Raw genomic sequence first — 25,813 nt, 5'->3', positions numbered from 1 at the left:
AAAAAGATAAATGATCGACAACTGATCGTCCTCCTCATCCAACACCACTGCCAAACCGAAACATCTCCCTCGTGTTTCAGAGTCCAGGATCTCTCTTGTATTACAGTGTGCTGAGGACATAAGCCTCAGGGCTCGTTTCCACTGTTGCAGTGCGGAATCGCCTGGATTCCACCGCGGACGAAATCGCACGCGGATGCGTTTCCGCATACTGGTTTCCCTGCGATTTCGCATGCGATTTCGCATGGCTAAGAAGCAGGCGAATTTAACCATGTCACTGCCTGTGCAAATTTTCATGACCTTACATGCGGAATCGCACGCGAAATCGCAGGGAAAACCGCATGACAAAGCCGCATGCAATTTCCCTATTAAAAGCATTGCGAGCGATTCGCCCGCATTCCAGCCGCACGCGAAATCTGACGGCTCTGCCGTGCAGATTTCCCCCGCACACCAAAATGCACCCGCACGACGCACAAGTGGAAACAATCCCATCCACTTGTATTGCCTATGCGAATCCGCATGCGGTGCCCGCATGCAGATTCGCTATAGTGGAAACGAGCCCTCAGACTTCTAGGGAGACACTGAGTGGAACTGTAACTATAATATTATTACAAAAATGCTTAGGATGTCTCTCCAGTTTCCTTAAAAGACAGCCGAAGTAAAAGGGATATGGAGGCTGCCATATTTATTTCCTTTTGGACAATACCAGTTGCCCGGCATCCTGCTGATGTTTCATGCATCAGTAGTGTCTGAATCACACACCTGAAACAAGCATGTGGCAAATCCAGTCAGACTTCAGTCAGAAACACCTGATCTGCTGCGTGCTTTTTCAGGGTGTATGGCTAAAAGTATTGGAGGCAGAGGATCAGCAGGGCAGCCAGGCAACTGGTATTGTTTAGGCCGGTTTTACACATGAAACGCGTGTATGCGGTGCCATGCCCCACCCTTGCCACATAGCACCGCAACGCACAAAATGACTAACATATGACACTGCGGCAGAGTGTGCGGATAGGGTCATTTGCATAGCACCCCCCACCGCAGGCCCCCACCCCCCTACCGCACTCTATGCTCGACAGTAAAGGCCCAATTTCCTAGCATACTTATCCCATACTTGCATTCCAGTTGCATTACCCTGCGGTAACACAGTGGTGTAATTGTAGTTACACCAGTCAGAAACATCTGATCTCCATGCTTGTTCAGTGCCTATGAATAAAAGTATTAGGGGCAGGAAGTACGTCACTGGGATTCCCAGAGTTTTCTGTTTTTCCGTCGTTCCACGTATGTGCACTGCACTGCCGTCACCGACATTTTTAAAAAGTATGTGTCACCCATTGACTTACATTACTTCCGCCGCCACTGCGTCACTGTAGAAGTCGGCCGATAAAGCGATGTTGACTTTGCAGTGCATTGCCGGCGGATCAGCTACGTCCAGTGCAATGTGACGCGGTAAGTATGCTAGGTTTCATTGCCTTGCCTTGCCGTTGCATTACCCTGCGGTAAAACAGTGACGTAATTGTAGTTACGCCAGTCAGAAACATCTGTTCTCCATGCTTGTTCAGATCTATGAATAAAAGTATTAGAGGCAGAGGATCAGCAGGACAGCCAGGCAATGTGCATTGTTTAAAAGGAAATAAATATGGCAGCTTCTATATCCCTTTCACTTCAGGTGTGCTTTATAATATTGAAACTGAGGACTCCCTCAAGCAAGTATAGCAAGATATGGGGGACTTGTAGGGGACATCTTTCTGTAATGGGGAGGCTGGATGGGCCCAGACATGGGTGGTAAGTGAAGTATTTGTCTAGGTGCGTCATGTGAGGTGGACAGCTATGACACACACAGCACAATATATGGCAGTGCAGTGTGACTTGCGAGGTGACTGCCTCCAGGGACATGAATAAATCTCCCCCTCAGCGCAGAGCCTCATATCCACCTCGCACCAATTATTTGATTCAAGAGAAACCACGGACAACACACACAGTGCTAGAGCACTTCCTTTTATTGCAAAGCCTCACGCTGCTCCTTAATCAAATTTTGTATGAAATACCTAATGGAAACGCTGGCTGCCCGCCAATATTGACCGGCTATTCAGGTAAATAGGAACAAAGTCTTTGTGGAGCTCTGAAGAGTAAAACAATGCATTGGATTAACAGCTGGAAACTGATCCAATTATCAATTTGGCTGCAAAATTCATTATTTTTCTTTGGTGGATTTATTTAATCACACGACCATAAAATTAAAATATTGAGCTTTACTTAAAGAGAATCTGTATTGTTAAAATCACACAAAAGTAAACATACCAGTGCGTTAGGGGACATCTCCTATTACCCTCTGTCACAATTTTGCCGCTCCCCGCCGCATTAAAAGTGGTTAAAAACAGTTTTAAAAAGTTTGTTTATAAACAAACAAAATGGCCACCAAAACAGGAAGTAGCTTAATGTACAGTATGTTCACACATAGAAAATACATCCATACACAAGCAGGCTGTATACAGCCTTCCTTTTGAATCTCAAGAGATCATTTGTGTGTTTCTTTCCCCCTGCATCTCTCATGCACTGAAGTTTCAGGCTGCTCTTTTCTTCCTGCAAACAGCTTTGCCCTTGTCTGTAATTCCTCACTATGTGAAAGCCCAGCCAGCTCAGAGGACGATTTATCCAGCTTGTAAAAGATAAGAGAGAAGAGAGAAGCTGCTCTAATCTAAATAACACACAGGCAGTGTGCATAGAGGGGCCTGGAAGGGGGAGTTCATAGCAGAACCACAACACTGAAGAACTTGGCAGCCTTCCAGACACAGGCTGACAAGTCTGACAAGAGAGAGATAAGTTGATTTATTACAGAGACTGTGATAGTACAAAGTGCTGCAGTAAGCCAGAACACATTAGAATAGCTTTTGGAACTTGTAGGATGATAAAAAACAGGATGCAATTTTTGTTACGGAGTCTCTTTAAAGAGAAACTCCAACCAAGAATTAAACTTTATCCCAATCAGTAGCTGATACCCCCTTTTACATGAGAAATCTATTGCTTTTTACAAACAGACCATCAGGGGGCGCTGTATGACTGATATTGTAATGAAACCCCTCCCACAAAGAAATTCTGAGGACCGAGGTACTGTTGGCAATTTCCTGTCTGTGAACCTTGTTACATTGTGGGAAATAGCTGTTTACAGCTGTCTCCAACTGCCAAAACAGCTAGCAGCAGCTACATAACCTGCCCACAGTAAAAATGTCACCATGTAATAAATGACATAATGTAAATCGGGGAGAGGAAAGATTTTACAATGAGCAAACACTGACTAAATCATTTATACATAATTATTGTAAAAATGAAGCACTTTTTGTATTACATTATTTGCACTGGAGTTCCTCTTTAAAGAAAAATGACGTGTTTCTGGGCAGTGGGTACAGCAAAGAGAGCAGCACTATCATAGCTCCCAACTGTCCCTCTTTCGGAGGGACAGTCCCTCATTGGGAAGCCTGTCCCTATGTCCCTCTTTCCTCCTCATTTGTCCCTCTTTCTATGTAAATATATGTATTTATCTACCAAAAAATGTGTTTGATTGACTTTAAACTTTATTCCTATCCTTTAAATTGATATATTACTCATTTTAAAATGTTAATATGAAGGAAAATGGACAAGGATAGAAAAGACCAGTGTGGTTTGAATTATAAAACAACATATTTTTCTTAAGAAATCTTTATGGTATGCGTGACTAGGGGTGTGAGGGGGCGTGATCAGAGGTGTGGCAGGGCGTGGCTTAAGTGTCCCGCTTTCTCATCTCAAAAAGTTGGGAGGTATGGCACTATGCAGAAAGGCAATGTGAGCTTAGTGACAAACTCATAGTGTTAAGAGGGATATAGAAGCTGCCATATTTATTTCCTTTTAATGCGATTTGAGTCCTATGGGAGAAAAGCGCTTTACAAATGTTATTGTATTGTATTGTATTTTAAGCAATAGCCCTGCTGATCCTGTGCCTCTAATACTTTAGCCATAGACCCTGAACAAGCATGCAGCACATCAGGTGTTTCTGACATTATTGTCAGATCTGATGAGATTAGCTGCATGCTTGTTTTTGGTGTGATTCAGACACTACTATAGCCAAATAGATCAACAGGACACCAGGCAACTAGTACTGTTCATCTACTTGCTGACCGTCGCATCGTATATTTACGCCCCCGTGGACAATGCTGCATGACCGGGGTGTAAATATACGTACCCGCTTTGTTTACTGCGCTGTTGCCAATCGCCGCATTGCATAGCTGCCGATCCGCCTCCATCTTGGCGTCCAGTGATCAGGGAATGAGAACAGCTTGTTCTCAGCTCCCAGTGCCTGTAATGAATGAAAAGCAGTGCCAGCAAGATGTAAACAGTACTTACCTGTGCTCTCTTATGAGCACACAGAAGTTCAGTGTAGTGCCATCTTGTGACCAAAAAGTAAGATGCACCCTAATTCTTCCTAACATACAGAAATACATTTACATACCATAAATACATTTTCATAAAATTTTAACCCCTTACACCTTTACCCTATAGTTACCAAAATAAAACATTTGTAAAAAAAATTAAAATAAAAAAAAATGACACCATTTAAAAAAAAACATAAATAGTTACCCTATGGACTTTTTAATTTGTATGTCATAAAGGTATATGACTGTTAATTTTGCAAATAAAGGCTCGTAAAATGAATTAAAAAAAAATAATACACCTTCAATACCAGATATATATCATTTCAATGTGATAAGTGACGATAAAGTTACTGGTGAATGAATGGGAGGAGCATGATGTGAAAATCGCTTTAAGGGGAAAAAAACCTGTGGTCGACAAGTGGTTAAAAGGAAATAATCATAATATCATAATAATAATAATAATCATGATAAAAGGAATAATAATAATATGTCAGCCTCCGTATCACTCTCAACCTGGGTTCACTTTAAGTTGAAATGGAAAGACGATGTTTATAAAACGTTACGCAGTTGATTTAATAAGGTTGTAGGAACAGTGGAGAACATTTGGGATTCAGCAAACCTGCAGTGATTTTTCACTAGGGGTTGATTCCCTGAAACCTGGTAAAATTGTTAGTATAATCGATTGCATTATAGAAGCAACATATGGATTTTTATACATAACGCGATTTACGTTATTAAGCAGTTGGATAGCATATTGGTTAAGGGTGGCTTTAACCAGGGTTCAAATCCTGGCTTAAGCCAGCATGTAAAACAGTAGCTCTTAGGGCTAAGCTTCCTAATGGTGTACAGGATCTTCTCAAAAAATTAGCATACTGTGATAAAGTTCATTATTTTCTGTAATGTACTGATAAACATTAGACTTTCATATATTTTAGATTCAAATACACACAACTGAAGTAGTTCAAGCCTTTTATTGTTTTTCTTATTGATGATTTTGGCATACAGCTCATGAAATTTCCTATCTCAAAAAATTAGCATATTTCATCCGACCAATAAAAGAAAAGTGTTTTTAAAACAAAAAAAGTCAACTTTCAAATAATTATGTTCAGTTATGCACTCAATACTTGATCGGGAATCCTTTTGCAGAAATGACTGCTTCAATGCGGCGTGGCATGGAGGCAATCAGCCTGTGGCACTGCTCAGGGGTTATGGAGGCCCAGGATGCTTCGATAGCGGCCTTAAGCTCATCCAGAGTGTTGGGTCTTGTGTCTCTCAACTTTCTCTTCACAATATCCCACAGATTCTCTATGGGGTTCAGGTCAGGAGAGTTGGCAGGCCAATTGAGCACAGTAAACCATTTACCAGTGGTTTTGGCACTGTGAGCAGGTGCCAGGTCGTGCTGAAAAATGAAATCTTCATCTCCATAAAGCTTTTCAGCAGATGGAAGCATGAACCCACTTTTGAACCAGAAACAGCGGCAGAAGCGCCTGAGCTGGGCTACAGAGAAGCAGCACTGGACTGTTGCTCAGTGGTCCAAAGTACTTTTTTCGGATGAAAGCAACTTTTACATGTCATTCTGAAAACAAGGTGCCAGAGTCTGGAGGAAGACTGGGCAGAGGGAAATGCCAAAATGCCTGAAGTCCAGTGTCAAGTACCCACAGTCAGTGATGGTCTGGGGTGCCATGTCAGCTGCTGGTGTTGGTCCACTGTGTTTTATCAAGGGCAGGGTCAATGCAGCTAGCTATCAGGAGATTTTGGAGAACTTCATGCTTCCATCTGCTGAAAAGCTTTATGGAGATGAAGATTTCATTTTTCAGCACGACCTGGCACCTGCTCACAGTGCCAAAACCACTGGTAAATGGTTTACTGACCATGGTATTATTGTGCTCAATTGGCCTGCCAACTCTCCTGACCTGAACCCCATAGAGAATCTGTGGGATATTGTGAAGAGAAAGTTGAGAGACGCAAGACCCCACACTCTGGATGAGCTTAAGGCCGCTATCGAAGCATCCTGTGCCTCCATAACACCTGAGCAGTGCCACAGGCTGATTGCCTCCATGCCACGCCGCATTGAAGCAGTCATTTCTGCAAAAGGATTCCCGACCAAGTATTGAGTGCATAACTGAACATAATTATTTGAAGGTTGACTTTTTTGTTTTAAAAACACTTTTCTTTTATTGGTCGGATGAAATATGCTAATTTTTTGAGATAGGAAATTTGGGTTTTCATGAGCTGTATGCCAAAATCATCAATAAGAAAAACAATAAAAGGCTTGAACTACTTCAGTTGTGTGTAATGAATCTAAAATATATAAAAGTCTAATGTTTATCAGTACATTACAGAAAATAATGAACTTTATCACAATATGCTAATTTTTTGAGAAGATCCTGTACATGTGCAGATGTAAAATGGGAGCTGTAGATAGCTGCTCCGGGTAGTAGAATACTTAGATACTTAGATTACCGATATTCTACTAGCTACTTCCAATATTTTACTATGACTCTACCATAACACTAGCCCTTCCTCTTGACGTCTAACACTAACTGATCCCCCTGGCGCTGTCTAACTCTAAAACCCATCTGGTGGTGTCTAACACGTGTGGCCAGCATTAGCTTGTCCTGCATGCGGTCAGCATTAGTACGTCCTGCATGTGGCCAGTATTAGCTTGTCCTGCATGTGGCCAGCATTAGTACGTCCTGCATGTGGCCAGCATTAGCTTGTCCTGCATGCGGTCAGCATTAGTATGTCCTGCATGTGGCCAGTATTAGCTTGTCCTGCATGTGGCCAGTATTAGCTTGTCCTGCATGTGGCCAGCATTAGTACGTCCTGCATGTGGCCAGCATTAGTACGCCCTGCATGTGGCCAGTAATAGTACGTCCTGCATGTGGCCAGCATTAGCTTGTCCTGCTAGTACGTCCTGCATGTGGCCAGTATTATCTTGTCCTGCATGTGGCCAGCATTAGTACGTCCTGCATGTGGCCAGCATTAGTACGTCCTGCATGTGGCCAGTATTAGCTTGTCCTGCATGTGGCCAGCATTAGCTTGTCCTGCATGCGGCCAGTATTAGCTTGTCCTACATGTGGCCAGCATTAGCTTGTCCTGCATGCAGCCAGCATTAGCTTGTCCTGCATGCGGCCAGCATTAGCTTGTCCTGCGTGTAGCCAGCATTAGCATGTCCTGCATGTGGCCAGCATTAGCTTGTCCTGCATGTGGCCAGCAATAGTACGTCCTGCATGTGGCCAGCATTAGCTTGTCCTGCATGTGGCCAGCATTAGTTTGTCCTGCATGTGGCCAGCATTAGCTTGTCCTGCATGCGGCCAGCATTAGCTTGTCCTGCATGTAGCCAGCATTAGCTTGTCCTGCATGCGGCCAGCATTAGCTTGTCCTGCGTGTAGCCAGCATTAGCATGTCCTGCATGTGGCCAGCATTAGCTTGTCCTGCATGTGACCAGCAATAGTACGTCCTGCATGCGGCCAGTATTAGCTTGTCCTGCATGTGGCCAGCATTAGCTTGTCCTACATGCGGCCAGCATTAGCTTGTCCTGCATGCGGCCAGCATTAGCTTGTCCTGCATGCGGCCAGCATTAGCTTGTCCTGCATGCGGCCAGCATTAGCTTGTCCTGCGTGTAGCCAGCATTAGCTTGTCCTGCATGTGGCCAGCATTAGCTTGTCTTGCATGCGGCCAGCATTAGCTTGTCTTGCATGCGGCCAGCATTAGCTTGTCCTGCGTGTAGCCAGCATTAGCTTGTCCTGCATGTGGCCAGCATTAGCTTGTCCTGCATGCGGCCAGCATTAGCTTGTCCTGCGTGTAGCCAGCATTAGCTTGTCCTGCATGGTTGCCCTTAACCTGTCCCTGCATGTCGCGCTGCAGATGGAGGAGATTTATGTGACAGACACAAGACACTGTAACCTTTTCTGCAGAATAAATACATAAATATTTCCATCTATTTACTGTGTGTGCTGCCATTTTATCAAGACAAAATGTCTGCATGAACAATATCATTTCATTTGAAGTGCATTAAATGGATTACTTTGAAGACTTTTATGATAATCCATTGCAATGTTTTCCTCCGTTCGGCCTTTCATTTAAACTATCATTCTTATTGTTCTTTACCAGCATGGTGGATGTTCATTTGTCTCAAGACCGTTTAGCTAATCAAAAGAGCAATATCCTTGACATGCATTTAAAGGATCTCATGGGGGCTATTTGAAAGGAAAGGAAGCAGGCATCACTTTCAGTAGATCCTCCTCTGCAGGAGGATAGCTTTCCACTCCGAGGCTTTGATTTCCTTAGCTTAGCTAATGAGATGCTTGTAACAGAAGGGCTGAAGCTGCGTCTAATGTTGATTATACTCCTGTGTGCAATGATTATTCTAGGCATTCTAAGTCAGCTGTATCTATAGGAAGGTTTGGCCCTTAGCTGCTTGTCATTGTCCCTTCTAAAGATGAAAATCTAAGACTCAACTAGCTTCTTTTCGCTCTGTGGCAATAGTCCAAATTCATTAAAGCAGGATTGTCAGCCATAATATTATATTCCATTTACCCATTGCTCTGTGTTGTAAAGAAGATTTTGGTGTTCTCATCCAAAGTATCCGCCCCACTACCTACGACCTGGATCCTGACCCAACTGGCCCCTTAATGTAGTGCCCAGAGCTGATTAGACCAGCACTACACAAAATAACTCTGTGCTCCTTGCAAAGTGGCCTGTACCCAGAAGAACTAAAGAAAGCAATCATAAAACTCCTCTTCGAAGAAACTATCACTGGATCCGGATTCTGTAACCAACTACAGACCTGTGGTGAACTTTCCATTTCTATCAAAAGTGAATGAGAAAGCAGTCACCAACTAGCTAGAACAATACAGTCCTGGAAGCTCAAGCTGCTAATATTAATAAGCCGTCCACACCCATATCCACTCAAGGTGCACAAGTCCACAGAAGGAAAAGAAATGATTGGGTCTCAACCTGGATAGCTGCAATCGTAACAATTTAATTAAACCATAGTGACATGAAAATACACAACATTTTGGCCGATGGGCCTTTCTCAAGAAAGGCCCATCGGTCGAAACATTGTGTATTTTCATGTCACTATGGTTTAATTAAATTGCTACGATTGCAGCTATCCAGGTTGAGACCCAATAATTTATTTTCCTTCTGTGGACTTGAACACCTTGAGTGGATCAACCTTGAGTGGTTGCACCTTGAGTGGATCAAGTGGGTCTCAACCTGGAAGGCCCATCGGCCTAAATGTTGTGTATTTTCATGTCACTATGGTTTAATTAAATTGCTACGATTGCAGCTATCCAGATTGAGACCCAGTCATTTCTTTTCTTTCTGCCAAGCAACTAGAAGCTAGGCTTACAGATAACAACATATTTAATATCTTTCAGTCAAGATTCAGGAAAAGGCACAGCACTGAAATGTCACTACTAGTCCAAATAATGAATGATCTACTTACAGCAAGAGACAAGGGTGAGTGCTCAATTCTGATTCTACTTGACTTGTCTGCAGCTTTTAATACCGCGGATCATGAAATATTAATTCAGCGATTAAAGAATTACTGCGGCCTAACAGGTGCAGTTCTCAGCTGGTTTCAGTCCTTCCTATCTGGCAGGACACAGCAAGTGTGTCTGGGCACCGACTACTCTAACCCAGTGCCACTTGCCTATGGAGTCCCACAGGGTCCCGATACTCTTTGCAGTTTACATGCTCCCAGTGGGCAAAATACTCCAGACCTATGGCCTAGGATACCATTGTTATGCAGACAACACACAACTGTATCTGTCCTTCAAGCCTGGCACTCAAGACCCATCAGTATCCATCAATGCGTGTCTAGAGAAATTACAAAATTACACCATCTGGTTGAGGCTGAACTCAAAACAGAGGTGTTGGTGGTAAACGGTCCGCACATGATGGATAAAGTACTTACACTACATAATATAGACATATGGCAATGGTAGGGATTAGATTGTGAGCTCCTTTGAGGGACAGTTAGTGACAAGACAATATATATATATATATTGTACAGCGCTGCGTAATATGTCGGCGCTCTATAAATACTAAATAATAATAATAATAAAGTCCCAAACTCTACCCACTTCAAACTAGCAATTGGGGGAGATGCTGTGCAGTATAGAGAAACCTGGAGATGATCCTGGATGGAAAGCTAACACTCAGACAGCAGGTATCAGCTGTCGTCAAGTCCTCATCCTTCTATCTGAGAAGTATAGCAAGAATTAAACTCCTTATCCCAGCTGAAGACCTACCTACTCTAGTTCATGCATTTACATCCTCCCCCCTGGACTACTGCAATGCCCTGTTCGTCGGATCCCCAGATAAGGTTCTGCACCCCCTACAACTAGTATAGAATGCAGCAGCCAGACTCCTAGCCAATGCCCTCCGCAGCTCACACATCACCCCAGTACTGCAAACTCTTCACTGGTTGCCAGTAAAATGGAGAATCCATTTTAAGATCTGCCTGCTGACATTCAAGGCTCTACACCACATGGGACCCAAATACATAGCAGATCTATTGGAACTTTATGCCCCTCCATGCACCCTCCGCTCTGCCAACAAGATGAAGCTGGTTATTCCCAGGATACACTTAACATTTGGTGCTCGGGCCTTTTCCTATGCAGCCCCTACCCTATGGAACTCACTTCCACTATCAGTGTGAGAGGCTCCTTCTCTGGACAGCTTTAACTAAAGGCTAAAAACCCACCTCTTCTCCCAAGCCTTTGAGACTGCATAACACAAGGTCACAGCGCTTTGAGTCCCCAGGGAAAAAAGCGCTATCAAAATATTATCATTATGTAGTCTACATCCTGACTCTGCATTGCAAGAATTCCAATATAATCATACATGTGTCTGCTGTAACAAACCTTATCTCCTCACTGATTGGCTGAGGGCAGTTCAGTGTGACACCAGGCTGAGAAGGGAAATACACCTCTCTCCACTGCAGAAGCTGCTAAAATATGATCTATGCCAGCCATTCTCAACCGGGGTTCCGCGGAACCCTGGGGTTCCGCGAGAACCCTCCAGGGGTTCCGTGTCAATTTGACACTTCCGCGGGACATTATAGTCCCGCTTCTCCATAGGTTTGCAGCAGCAGAGCAGAAGGTTTTCTTCATGCTGCTGCGAGTGATGCGGCGGATGGATCTATAAAGCAGCCGCATCACCCGAAGCCAGCTCTATAGTTCCGGCGGGAGTTGTAACAGGATCCCAGCTTTAAGGAAGGAGGAAAGGACTTCAGATGGTAAGTATGGGTTTTTTTTTCCCTGCACTCCCTGACACCAATGACAGCAGCCAGAGAAAGGGGGCAGAAAGCAGCACACAAGCGAGCAAAGCAGCCACAAAAACGGGGGACAAAGCAGCCACAGAGAGGGGGGGAAAGTAGCACACAAAAACGGGCAAAGCAGCCATAGAAAGGGGAGACAGCAGCGAACAAACGCATAAAGCAGTCACATAAAGGGGGGGACAGCAGCACACAAACAGACAAAGCAGCCACAGAAACGGGGGACAAAGCAGCCACAGAAAGGGGGGACCGCAGCACACATACAAACAAAGCAGCCACAGAAAGGGGGGACAGCAGCACACAAACAGACAAAGCAGCCACAGAAAGGGGGGACAAAGCAGCCACAGAGAGGGGAGACAAAGCAGCCACAGAAAGGGGGGACAAAGCAGCACACAAACAGACAAAGCAGCCACAGAGAGGGGGGACAAAGCAGCCACAGAAACGGGGGACAAAGCAGCCACAGAAAGGGGGGACAAAGCATCCACAGAAACGGGGGGCAAAGCAGCCAGAGAAATGGGGCAGAAAGCAGCACACAAACGGGCAAAGTAGCCATAGAAAGGGGAGACAGCAGCGAACAAACGCATAAAGCAGCCACAGAAAGGGGGGACCGCAGCACACATACAAACAAAGCAGCCACAGAAAGGGGGGACAAAGCAGCCACAGAAAAGTGGGACAAAGCAGCCACAGAAAGGGGGGACAGCAGCACACAAACAGACAAAGCAGCCACAGAAAGGGGGGACAAAGCAGCCACAGAGAGGGGGGACAAAGCAGCCACAGAAAGGGGGGACAAAGCAGCACACAAACAGACAAAGCAGCCACAGAGAGGGGGGACAAAGCAGCCACAGAAAGGGGGGACAAAGCAGCCACAGAAAAGTGGGACATAGCAGCCAAACAAACTGGGGGTACATAGCAGCCACACTTGTTAATAAGGCCACATAGGAGCCATAATTTCTAACAAGTGGGACAAAAGGGGCCATACCTGTTAAAGGGGACATAGCGGGAAACGCTAAATAAAGAGGGCACAGGTGCCATACTATAGAGGGGAAATGGGTTAAATTTTAATATAGGGTAAATTTTATATATATATATATATATATATATATATATATATATATATATATATATATATATATATATGCGCGCGCGTCAGGGGTTCCCCGAGATTTGAAAATTTTCCGAAGGGTTCCTCGGGTCAAAAAAGGTTGAGAAAGGCTGATCTATGCTGTGCTCACGTGTTTACAAAGCTAGATATGACAGTGCACTTTCTTGTACAGAGCTCAGTGGAGAGGAGGGCTGGCAATGCATTTCAGGCAGGAGAAAAAAATAGAGAAAGGGAGGAAATGACTACAGGATTGGCTTCAGTCAGAGGCAGTAAAGATGTCTGGAAAACTTTTCTCATTATTTACTATATAAAATTCATTGAAATCAAAACGTGGACAGTACAATATATATGTTATGTAAACAGAACAAGTATTTACAAATGTACATAATCGACTGCTAAAACATGATAAAGGAAGGTATAAATACAGAAAGCAGGTATCTTTGTCACAGGAATCCTGTGGACTGGTCTTTTTAGTGCTGGGACCACTTAATGAAATGGGGCTACCATCAGCACCATGGTGAAATGCACCTAGAAGATCAAAGCAGAACCATACAGAACCACCAGTGACTTTGGCCTTTTTGTTGCAGAGCTTTTCCCCTTAACTGAATTTTCCTGTGTATTGCATTATTTGAGCAACATGGGTTACACATTGGGCGTAAGCATTGGCAAAATTGTCTTGCACTACAGGGGAAAAGCAATTTTACTGAACTTAAGTGAATCAACACCTATATTCTACTGAACACATAAATATTACACTATGCTTTTATAAGAGCTATTACAAGCAAACAGTCCCATTTTCACATATCTGAAAAGTTAGGTAGTGTTTCCACTGATGGTGGTTTGAGCATAATTGAAGTTACAGTTTATGGTCCAGGTAAAACAGAGGAAGAGTAGTGATGGGGAGGCAGGTTATCTCTGAGATCCTTTTTTTTTGTAACGTTTTTTTCATTTAACGCTACTAAATACACAGCCCAGCGTGGCTCACAACTCATTATTCTGACAGAAAGTCAATTGGGTCATAGTGACGATGTACACACCTTGTCCCACAAAATCTCAATTAGAATTCAGAAGACATCTGATCAAGTGTCAAGTCAAACTGATCAAATCTGGTGGTGAAAAATTGACCCTTGGATGGCCACCTTAAACCATTACATGAAAATCAGGACCAAGCCCAGTTTTGGCAAACAAAAACTTTGCATGATCAGTTGAACTGGATTATTCCAATATGGTTGCTGAAGAAAATCACTTCTCTGTGTTCTGTATTTATTTAGCCAGATCAAAGTATCTAATTAGTTGTTATCAGCAGCTGTGAATAGACTGCAGGAGAGCTGTGCCGAGGCAACTCTCCCCATACAGTAAACCACAGATGCTGAACTCTATATCTATGTCAGTGAAAAATGAAGAAATGTGTTCCACTGGATGAACCACACCTTTCTTGATTGAGTCCCATCAATGCATTTGAACTATGCCAAAAGTGTGTGAGGGCCTCAGCCCGTGAGGGCCTCAGCCCTTGAGGGCTGGTGTGCGACATCCCTTCAGTAAACACTGTGGCTTAACCCTTTCAGTGCTCCCTACAAAAGTAGAACCATGTTAAAACGTCAATTTTTTTTAGGGTGTCCATAAATTGTAATGACCATTTTTTTCCATAAAGGTTATCATGCTGTGGCTAATCTGTTAAAGCAGAGAGAAAGTCCTAAGTTTAGTTCCAGTTTTTGCCTCATAATGCATCACTTGGGATACTGAGTAAATATATATTACATTCTCTGACATCCATGAAAAATAAGTGCACATACAAAATAGTGGGTTTATAGCTCAACTATATTTTATTCATATAGTTCAACTTACAGATAGTGATTAGACTGTTTGAGGCTTCATCAGTGCAAAGTATACATTGATACTGATCAATGGCTGAACAAGTGTTACAAAGTACCCAGCTATATTATAAAGAACCACTAGGATTTTTGTAGAGGGCCTAAAGGAACACAGAAGCCCACCTACTGAATATAAATTTGTGTGGAGGCGCCCAGAGTTACAAGGCATTTAGTATTGACCTAAGGAAGCAGGCTAGTACCAGTGAAATGCGTTGCCTATCTGTTACATAGTTACTGTAATGATCAGTGAAGTATCTGATGATCAGTACTAGCTCAATCAACACAATAGTCAGTATTTTATTCAAAGTGTGATCACACGTGATTGGGTGCACAGTAATATTCAGGAACACAGGAAAGTGATAGCCCTTAGAGTCAGGGGACTATCACTAATAAGAGAGTGGTCATACAGGCAATGTCGGTAACAGATCGGTCGGCAGAGGTACAGAATCGTAAGACAAAATCAGAGAGAGTATTAAGGCAGAAGTCGGCAACAGATCAGATTGGCAGAGGTACAGAATCGTGAGGCAGAGAGTAGTCAAAGGTACAAGCAGAAGATCAAACACAGCAATAATCAATAACAGTAATAATATTTTTCCTAAGCTAGTGTGAATCCCCGGGGTCTTGCCGGATCAAACACACACGGATCTGACTAAGGTCTGAGAGCTTTCACTGCGAAGTTTCAGCAACAACAGACAACGAGCCACTGACATTCTCAAGCTTAAATACAGACAGGCAATTCCAAACCACCCACCCAGAGCAGCCTGGCCAATCAGCAGCGAGACCCAGCAGCCTGCTGTCAGCTGACCAGCAGATCAGCTGATCTGTCTCCTAAGCTCTAAATGTCCTGCCGCTCCGTGCGCGAGCGTGCCGACCTGAGCTGATACGCCCTTGAGAGACCTGTCCTGCCGGAGGCTGCGTGTGATGACTGAAAGGACGCGGCAACCGCCGCGGTGACGTCAGATGAGAAAGCGGCGGCCGCACTGCTTTCCGCCACTGAGGTAATGCTGCTATACCTGACAGTTACATAGTTATTTTGGTTGAAAAAAAGACATACGTCCATCGAGTTCAACCAGAGAACAAAGTACAACACCAGCCTGCTCCCTGAAATATCTGTGTTTTGCATAAAACATTTTTACAGTTGAACTGGTGTCCTATCTTCTGGAGAGGTAAGAGAATACCTCTCTTTTTTATAATTTTTATGCCAATAGAAAACTATCATTTAATACTCTGGGCATCTCCATCCCCACAAATTTCCAATCAGACCTCCTTTGATCATAATAGTTTTACCAAAAACTATATTTAGGAGAGTGACTATCCAGCATGCGGCAGGACCTGGAAAGCCGAGTGGGGATGGTTTATTCCCTGCAAGCCTATAAGGTGGTTGCAGAGATCTGCAACTGTTCCTTATGAGTATAAAGTTATATACTTGCAATTACTCCTAAACTAACGGTTCTGCACCATTGGGCTCCTGGCCTCTCCCTGCTTACCACCTCGGTGTTCCAGAAGTGCGAGCCTACTACGTGACACACCGAAACCTTTCTACACCTACTGAAAAAGCTCTCTCAATAGCCGGACCACTACAAAACTCCTAATGGTTCCGGTTCTCCATAATGTAACTGGGTATTGTGTCAGCAGCCCATTCCTCCCTGTCATAAGTATGACAAAGGGCGGTTTTCATATGCAGCGTGTTAAGTGTGATCAAGCAGTCTTGTGCTGTAACATCTCTATTGTATTTCAGTGCACAGGGAGCCAGCTCACTCATGCCTAGAGACTAAATTACATTCTAACCTCCTATTTACCAGTGAGCAATGCTGAAACATTGTTTTCTCCATTATCAGCTCTGGGAAACAGAAGTACAAGGCGTCTGGATGAGGGAAGATGAGTGGAAGTAATTGAAGAACATACCTTAGCTTCTGATTGTACTGTTTAACTTTCTCAAGTGAGGCAGCATTAATTTGAGCTTGAAATTCCTCTATAGAAACGTTATCCTTGTAATAATAGCCGTCCATGCTCTCCAAGGCTGAAATAGGAAGAGATATTACTTTCATTTTTTCTGCCTTTGTAGATTGAAGCTCTCTAAAGCTCCACGCTGTCCTGATTTTATCGTCTCAGTGTGATATCACTAGCTATAGGTGAGCAGCCATGAAATGCAGGAACCATTAGGCGGGAGTATCAGTAACAGCACAGAAATAAGATTACATGCAGGACAGATCGTTAGGGTCACAGGCAATTTACATTTCACAGTACACTAACAGAAGACACAATAATGAGTAAGCAGCACTGATCTGTAGATTCAGACGATTCATTCTGACTGATAAATAGGCTTTTATCACGTGGCTTTATATGTCAATAGCCGAAGCCTGAATTACGCAGTCAGATAAATACTTATATTCGGTTGGGGAATTCATCTGAGAATAGGTGGAAGAATAGCTAGATCAGGGTGAGCCATCTTTCAGCTTCACCCTGCACCCACATTTTCTATCTTAATGGTGGCTAATAACGTTACAATCCCGCGGCAGTTCGATCATTTCTGATCACCACAGTAATCGACTAGTCATGCTCATTAACAGCTAAAGTCCTGCTAACCAATTAGATCAGATTAACCACTTCAGTACCAGCTGTATCTGGTCCCAAAAGGGGAAAGCTAGAGACTGCTGGTACAAAAAACAGTCCTTACCGACGCCACGTCGCACTGACTTGCCGTTACCAATGAGACTGGCTCACAGTGATCACGGGGTCAGGAGCCAATGAAATCATCTCCTGACCACCTCAAGGAGCTCTGCTGTCATACCGACAGCAGGGTGAGTGGGCTGCAGTGGAAGGACAGCGGCACAATCATCGGTAGTGGTGGGAGCATGCCACAGGCCAATTGAAATCTACGCCCTGCAGGGATAACAGGTCCCATACAAGGGGTAGATTTCAATTAGTGTGGTCTGGAAGCTGTTAATAGAATCCATCTACTTTGGATCCATCCCATCGATCTGAGTGGCTAGCAGGTTTTCCACCAATAATGGTCATGACTGGTAGTTTCCAATCAATTACCGTAGTGACTGGAAATGACTGGATTTTATTGATGGCCACCTTTATATGTATGGTGATTTCAGAGCTACAGGCTTTTCAGAATAGCACCAAAGGAACAGTAATAACAGACTTGGATTGCCATCTGGGAAATCAAACATTTTCCAAAGAAGTTGTACTGCAGCTGGTAGTGGCATGATTGAATAGACCTTACTGCTTCAATTGGCTTCCTAAATACTGGTCATATGGCACCATATTCATAAAAGATTAGTAAAGTTGCTGTGCACAGGGAGGGCACATCAGTTTTACCATTGATTATGCTGACCATGTAGCAACATTGTTGAAGTAATGCCCTCAACGCACATAGCATAAAACTACTACACTACTGCACAACTACGCTCTCATTACCTGGGTAACGCAGGTTGCGCTAACTGCATAGTGTGTGCTACCTTGTCAGTGTAAGTAGCTGTAAAACTAGAATGCACTTCTTGAGCATGGCAACTTTATTGAACTTTCAGGAATATGGCCCATGGACACTGGTGGCTGATGTCCTTCATAAATGGCCTGATTTACTAATGTTCACCAACCTGCAGATCACATGAGAAGAGAAGTGTCCCTGCAAACCTAGCATGAATTTAAAGGGAATCTGGAGTGAAAATAAAATTATGATATAATGATTTGTATGTGTAGTACAGTTAAGAAATAGAACATTAGTAGCATCGATATGAGTCTCTTTTTTTCCAGTACAGGGAGAGTTAAGAAACTTCACTAGTTATCTATGCAAAAGAGTTCACTTAGTTCTCCGACTAATTTAGTTAAAGAGCAATGCTATTTTCTGAAGCACTTATCTCAACCTGTCTCTCACTGTTTCTTTAAAGGGACCCTGAGCAGTAAAAAAAAATGAAACTGGTACTTACCGGCGTGATGACATGGAGCGTCCCCATTCAGGAAGAACCGGCTGACCTTCAGCCCAAAAGTTGCCGGTAACGGAGCCGCCAGGCGGACCGGGAGAGGAGCCAGGAGGATGCCGGGGGATACGGTGGGCTGGAGAAAGCCCCAGGTAAGTACCAGTTTCATTTTTTTAACTGCTCAAGGTCCCTTTAACTTTTTTTCTGCCAGAAAGTTCAAAGCTCTGCTCAGAGGCCCATATGCAATTCCCTTTTTCACCTACGTTTTCTCCTAGAAGATAATTTTTCATCTTCTGTTTAAAATAATTTTTCAGCACTCTACATTTGAAAAAATACCAAAAGTAGGTTTGTTTACTGTCAACAGTATTCTAAGTATTTTTGTGTTTGCTGGGGGTTTAAAATGCACTTAATGACAAAGTGTGTAAATATCACCTAGGAGAAGACTCAGGAGAAAAAGTTAATTGCATATGGACCAGAGAGTGCTTACTAAACTGCAAATATTAGAGATTGATGCAATGTTATAGAAAAACAGCTATATAACTGAAAATAAAAATATGATACTCTTTTCTTTGCTACTAATGTTCTATCAATTATCCATACTACACATACAATTCATTATATCATAGGGTTTTTTTCACTTCAGTGTCACTTTAACTAAAATCTATTAGACAAGAAGAAGGTGGAGGCACTAATAACATAGAGTACATTAAAGTTAGGTAGGCTGGCAGGGGAGAAGGCGTGGTTAGGAACAGGGCAAGAAATGAGGTCAGGTGATGTTATGGTAAGGCCAAGTTCAGGCTGTATTTGGAAAAGCCAGAGTGGACATAAACTAAATATTGGGTGCCCAAAAAGACTGAATGTTTAGTTTATTGGACTCAAATATAAACATATGCCAGTGTATGACCTCTAAATGGGCCTGAAAAAAATAGAAGTGTAACCTACAAAGAGTAGCAACAAGCTAAACTATAAACAACATAAAGATAAACAACCGTCTGCCGATAGGTTACAAAAGGAGCTCAACATTGTAGCTTTCAAAGCCAATAGCTGGGACACATCTCATTAGGAAGACGTGTGCTGCATGTAAGTCAGATTCTATTATATGTCTGGACCAAAACACTTCATCAAAACTAATGGGATTAAAATCTCAAATTTGAAAAATGAAATTTGTTAATTCAGGGTTCCAAGGATATCGAAGGTCTCGGAAAACGACGACAATCCAATTTTCAGATGAAACGCTCCTAATTTTTCTTTTGTTAAAAAAAAAACAGTAGAAAGGAGTCACCTTGAGAAAACAGAACAGGGTGAATTTTAAATCCTCCTCCATTCTTCAGCCTCTGTGGAAGGTGTTCGAAGTGATAGCCGTCTATGTAGAAGTAAATCCTCAGCGCTTGGCGACTTCCTTCTGCCTGATAGGTTATGGGCACGTCTGAGGAGGAAGAGGGAGAGCCGGGTTACTCTCACATACTATTAACTTAATTATCGCCTTCTCATCTTAATGTATTGAATAAAAGAACCATAAATGCTAATGGATGGATGAAATTGACTGTCCTTTACAATCCACTGGCAGCGTTAGATTTTCTTAATGTCCCAAAGTCCCCTGGAAGGCCTGGGCTATTTGTATGAATAATGCTGGAGCCTGCACAGGAGCCAACCTAATTACCTGATGTATGTAAAAGCTGATTATGTAAGACAGTGTTCAGGTTGGACAGTGTTATCAGTTTATATGGATCAGGGAGTTCCTATTACAATCTATTATACATTTACATAGCGTTGACATTTTTTAAAACTTCGTACAAGGTACATTGAATATTTCATGTCATTAGCTGTCCCTCAAAGCTCGTAGTCTTTTTTCCCTTAACATAGTCCTAGTCTAATATCCCTATTATGGTCTACAGCAGGGGTAGGGAACCTATGGCTTGGGAGCCAGATGTGGCTCTTTTGATGAATGCATCTGGCTCACATACAAATCAATAGAGGTTGATTCACTAAGCTACACTGCTCAAGCAGTGCAGCTTAGTGTGGCAGCGCAAATAAAACTTTTAAAGTAGGCACGCTACTGCTGTAGCATGCACTACTAACTTACTCGCGCTACCACAAAAGACAGCTGCTCCAATTGTCCCACCCTGGATCCTGTCAGGTCCAGTGACTTTGTAGGACGAGATCCCGGCACTTTGATTGGCCCAATAGGCTGCTTGTCACTTGACAGGCAGCCTATTTGGCCAACGTGCAGGGATCTCGTCCTACAAAGTGAATCAAACCCAAGTCAGCTAGCTAATTGTACAAGCTGTTAGTCGGCTCTCAGGGAAATTGCTGATTTTGCTAAAACCCAAGAGAAGCTGAAGATGTGTCTGGCACTTCTGCTGCCCAGCGAATCAACTGTATGCATATCACCATGGGAACAGGGACATGAGCCCTCTGCTGCACATGTGCACTGTCCCAGTTTCAAACATATTGTATGGCTCTCACAGAATTACATTTTAAAAAATGTGGTATTTATGGCTCTCTCAGCCAAAAAAGGTCTACAGATTGCCCAGCAAGCTCATGGTGAACCAGAACTCCTAGGAGTGTGTAAGGGGCTGAAAGAGACCAAAAAGCCTCCTTACTAAGATGCTATGCAAATAGAAGTTTGCCTTCTTAAAACAGAAGGTATTTGTGATTATTCAGGTTAGAGTGTGTTTTGAGGTGTTCCACAATGCATCACTGCTGAATCTGAATATTCAAATCATCTCTTTGTTGTCCCTGATAGCTAAACAGACCTCCAGAACTGCTGTAATGCAATGCCAGCTTGTTAATTGAACAGAGTCATAGTAATCCAACATGCAAACATCATTACCCGGCAAAAAGAAATGACAAGTCGTTTAAATGATGTTCTCACAAGTGACATAGGGTATATTCACAAAAATTTTTAGGTGCGCAAACAGCTATTTACGTAATATGTTGGCGCTTTATAAATACAATAAATAATAATAATCTACACACAATGCATGGGTTGATTGTTTAACGCATGTTTACTATTTGCTAAATTTCTGCGCACGTAAATGCTAACATTCTTTTGTGAATATATTCCATTGTCCAGAAGAGAATGCCCTCTGAGGGTGAGGAGGAGGCTTCAAATATTCTACTTACAGATATACAACGATGAAAGCGCTGTAAGTTGTATGGCTGTAGTGAAATAATCAGCAACAGCCTTAAAGGAATCATCAGGTAATTTATGCTACCCCCAGATCTACCTACCTGGGGCTTCCTTAAGCCCCTTGCAGCTGACATGTCCCACGCAGCAGCTCCATTCCCAGCTGTCAGCTGCAAGGGGCTGGAGGAAGCCCCGGGTAAGTAGATCTATTGCCTGACGCTGCCTTTAAGCTTTGCCTTTCTTTTTATTTTTTGTTTGTTTGGGTTTTTTTTTTTTTTAAATTTAAGATAGGTAACAAGGGCCCTGATTTACTATATTACAGTGCAATTGGTGTGCGCAGCCAATTCACAATATGTACACAACAGACCTGTTGCTAGTACAACAGATGTTAAGTTAACAGGGAAATGTGTGTTATATGAATAACAGCTAGGTTCCTGAAGCTTAACTTGAATAAAACTGAGCTCCTCATTTTCTCGCCCTGTACTGCACCACCCCTCCCGGATATTCACGTCACGATCAACTGCACTACCATCTTGCCCTACCTCACAGGCCCGCTGCCTGGACATTACCCTAGTCTCTGCTCTCTCCTTCAGCCCCCACATCCAAAATGTTACCAGAGTCTGCAGTTTTCACATTTGCAACATCTGCATTCTGACCCTACCAAACTTCAGAAGCTACCAAGCTTCTCATCCATGCCCTCATCATCTCCCCCGCCTTGACTACTGCAATGCCCTACAGGCCGGCCTCCCCTTGAAATGCATTGCACCCCTTCAATCAGTCATGAATGCAGCAGCCAGACTCATTCTTCTCACTATTCTGCTTTCACTTCTCCCCCTCTGTGAAGCCCTACACTAGCTTTCTATCCACTTCAGGCTCAGTTTAAAGATTCGGTGCCTGGCCTACAAATCTGTGCATAAGACCTGCTTAACTTATGTCTCTGAGCTTGTCCACAGATATACATATACCTGGCCGCTCCTCCACTCCATTTCTCACTCACATGCACACCTACAGGACTTCTCAAGAGCCACCCCACCCTATGGACATCCCTCCTACCATCCCTCAGATTTGCCCCTTCCTTCAACACCTTCAAGTAATCATCAAAACACATTTCTTTAAAATGGCCTACCCCCCATCTACCACACTTTAACTCTCTCAGCTGAGCACCTTTCCACAGCCCTATCTTATGTGCCCCTTCCCCATCCTTTAGATTGTAAGCCTTTGGCAGGGTCTCCCCTGTCTCCTTAGTGTGTCCGTCTTGATTTTGAAACTCCATCTATGACACCCTTGCCATGGACTAACTCGGACTTGAATTGCCGGATCTCTGATAAATCACATGATCACGCATCTTATACCATGTTTGCATGGATAACCTGTGCTATGTTGTATAACTGTGTGCTTCCTCTCTGTCTGTCACCTCTTGTTTACATGGTGTGTATCCTTATTTATTGTCCAGCGTTGCGTAATATGCTGGCACTTTATAAATACAATAAATAATAACGATAACACACGCATTGTGCACATATATTGCAAGATGATCTACAGTATGTGCACAATGCAGGTTACATTGTTTATGTAAACACCTGTAAAATTATTCACACCCTGAGCCCACTAGCACCAGTAGGTTCATAAAATCAATCTTCTTTATTAAATATCATTTAAAATATTCATGTGTACAAAGGCACTAAGTGGTTGATTCATGAAATGCCATTAAAGCTGTGCACTACAATTTTACTGGTGTTTATATAGGCAATGTAACTTGCAATTACACCGTGCAATTAATCTAATGTAAACAGTGTGCACATTGCTTGTATAACACACATTCCGCTGTTTCCTTCACTCATTGCTGTCGATAAGGGTGATCAAACCAGAGTATTTCTTTGTAGGATTCAGTTTGACTGTATGCAGAGAGAGAGAGAGTGTTCCTCACTTAAAGAGGAACTCCAGTGAAAATAATGTAATAAAAAAAGTGCTTCATTTTTACAATAATTATGTATACATGATTTAGTCAGTGTTTGCTCATTGTAAAATCTTTCCTCTCCCAGATTCACATTCTGACATGTTTTACATGGTGACATTGTTACTGTGGGCAGATTATGTAGCTGGTCTGGCTTTAACAGACAGCTGTAAGCAGCTATTTCCTGTCTGAACATTGTTACATTGTGGCAGTTTGCCCAGAGTACCGTACGGTACCAGAGCCTCTTGTGGGAGGGGTTTCAGCACAAAATCAGTCATACAGCGCCCCCTGATGGTCTGTTTGTGAAAATCATTATTTTTCTCATGTAAAAGTGGGTATCAGCTACTGATTGGGATAAAGTTCAATTCTTGGTCGGAGTTTCTCTTTAAGAGCTTTTCAAATGTGCTTGATTATGTGAACCAACTGTGCAATGACAACTAGCAGAACTGCCGTGAGCTGGGGAGACTTGTGATTTTAACACAGATGACATTACTCTGGACGGAAATCAAACAGGATAACTGTACAGGCAATACAGAGAAGAGAAATATGGTTTTATTGAATGTTATGCCAGACTGTCATTTCTGCTTTAAATGTCTGTTGACAGGTAAAACATGTACATCTGATGTACGTTAGGTATGCATTTAGATATCTGCCTGGATGTGGAATATTCAGAACTCAGAAACACAAATGAGTTTGTAAGACAGGGTGGTGCATAAACCATGGCCAGGATGGAATATGAGAACCATTCAGTAGCTAGAGTAACAAATGTGAGAGGTTCACTCTAATCCCCTACTGAAGACAGACGTCTGCTGTAAATACTTACTTGGCACCTGTGGCCCTTGTTCAGCTTGTCTGAAGTAAAACATGACCTTTTCCAGATCTAACAAGGCAACAAGTGAGTCTTCCAGCATGGCTTGTTCATCTGTCTGTAGGAGATATCACGCCAGCAAATCAGGATTAAACAAGAACACACAAAGCAGTCACATCACAGCAGTGTAACTGCTTATAAAGAATTAATACCATATCAAGCAGGACTTCAATGAGCATAATATAAGGCACTGTCTGTATGTAGCGAAGATAAGAGGAATCATTTCACATTATCGCTCCTTTCATGGTCAGTACAAAGCGCTGGAGGAGGATAATGAAATGCATGATAAATGCTCCCATTAGGACACAATTGGTGCATGTGCTTATCAAGAGCTGCAGTGATTCACGCCACTATCAATCCCTCTGTCCGCCAGGCAACGGTGGTAAAACAAGCACAATGCCAGCATAACACAAGCCAGGCACTTCCAAAGCCGCTCGTTTAATGAAAATACAAAGACAAATTTACACTGCTTGATAAACTAATAATTATGGGCATTAAAGGAGCATCTGTTGAAAACAACAACAAAAACTGCAATCAACATGAGTGCGTCTCATCTCAGCTGATAGAACTTACAGCCTGATTGATGCTAAATTTGCAGTGACTGTTTCCCCAGGAGGTGATATTGTTATACAGTGGGTTTAGCCTAAGGGCTGGGACCCTCTAGGCGCGTTTTGGCAGTGCTTGCCGTTCACCAGCGATCGGCAAAGTGCTTTGCCAGTGGATTCTGATGGCGGTGGTCCCTCAAGCAGCCTTGTGATGGCCGAGTTACTGCAAAATGCTGCTTGCAGCAGTTTGGTAGTGATCCTGGATCGAATGCAGCAATGGCTATCGTAGCCTAATTGCAATCACTCCGGAAAATCAAAGCACTTCTGCGATTACGCAAATCGGTGGTAACTTTTCTCTTCTACGTAATTATTCTGCCTCTGCTATTTGTGACCGTATTTTGTACTGCAGGTGGCCCCTCTGCCCTATATTTATCGGATGCTGCGGGCATCCTAATTTCCCATTACCATTGATATTTGAATGGCCCCCTATGGCGGTGCCCAAAAACAAGCAGGTGTTTTTTTTTTTTTGCCGGAAGTGACCGTGGGGTGGGGGGGGGGGGGGCATATTGGGCTGAGGGCAGTTATGGTTAGCAGTAGGGTGTGGGTGTGTTAAAGGACATCCGAGGTGAAAATAAGCTGATGAGAAAAACAATTATATCTATCCTCCTCCTTCATAAAATGACTTTTTTTTTAGATATCACACAGTTTTATTTTATATTTAAATCT

The 25,813-nt window shown here is 43.0% G+C and overlaps 1 protein-coding gene across 1 annotated transcript in view; it reads right to left on the bottom strand.

The window, feature by feature from the left end:
- The window catches only part of PREX2 (phosphatidylinositol-3,4,5-trisphosphate dependent Rac exchange factor 2), a 415,237-nt gene that overhangs the window by 90,862 nt on the left and 298,562 nt on the right, over positions 1-25,813 (bottom strand). The window contains exons 33-35 of the mRNA XM_068237470.1: positions 24,498-24,600; positions 19,873-20,016; positions 16,570-16,684 (exon numbers count right to left, since the gene is read on the bottom strand). Coding sequence (XP_068093571.1) covers positions 16,570-16,684; positions 19,873-20,016; positions 24,498-24,600 — 362 coding nt within the window. The remainder of the gene's footprint in view (positions 1-16,569; positions 16,685-19,872; positions 20,017-24,497; positions 24,601-25,813) is intronic.

Source organism: Hyperolius riggenbachi, chromosome 5, assembly GCF_040937935.1.
Source record: "Hyperolius riggenbachi isolate aHypRig1 chromosome 5, aHypRig1.pri, whole genome shotgun sequence".
In the NCBI taxonomy this organism is placed as follows: Eukaryota; Metazoa; Chordata; class Amphibia; order Anura; family Hyperoliidae; genus Hyperolius; species Hyperolius riggenbachi.
The sequence above is the reverse complement of the archived record's forward strand: the minus strand, read 5'-3'. Positions and strand labels throughout refer to the sequence as shown.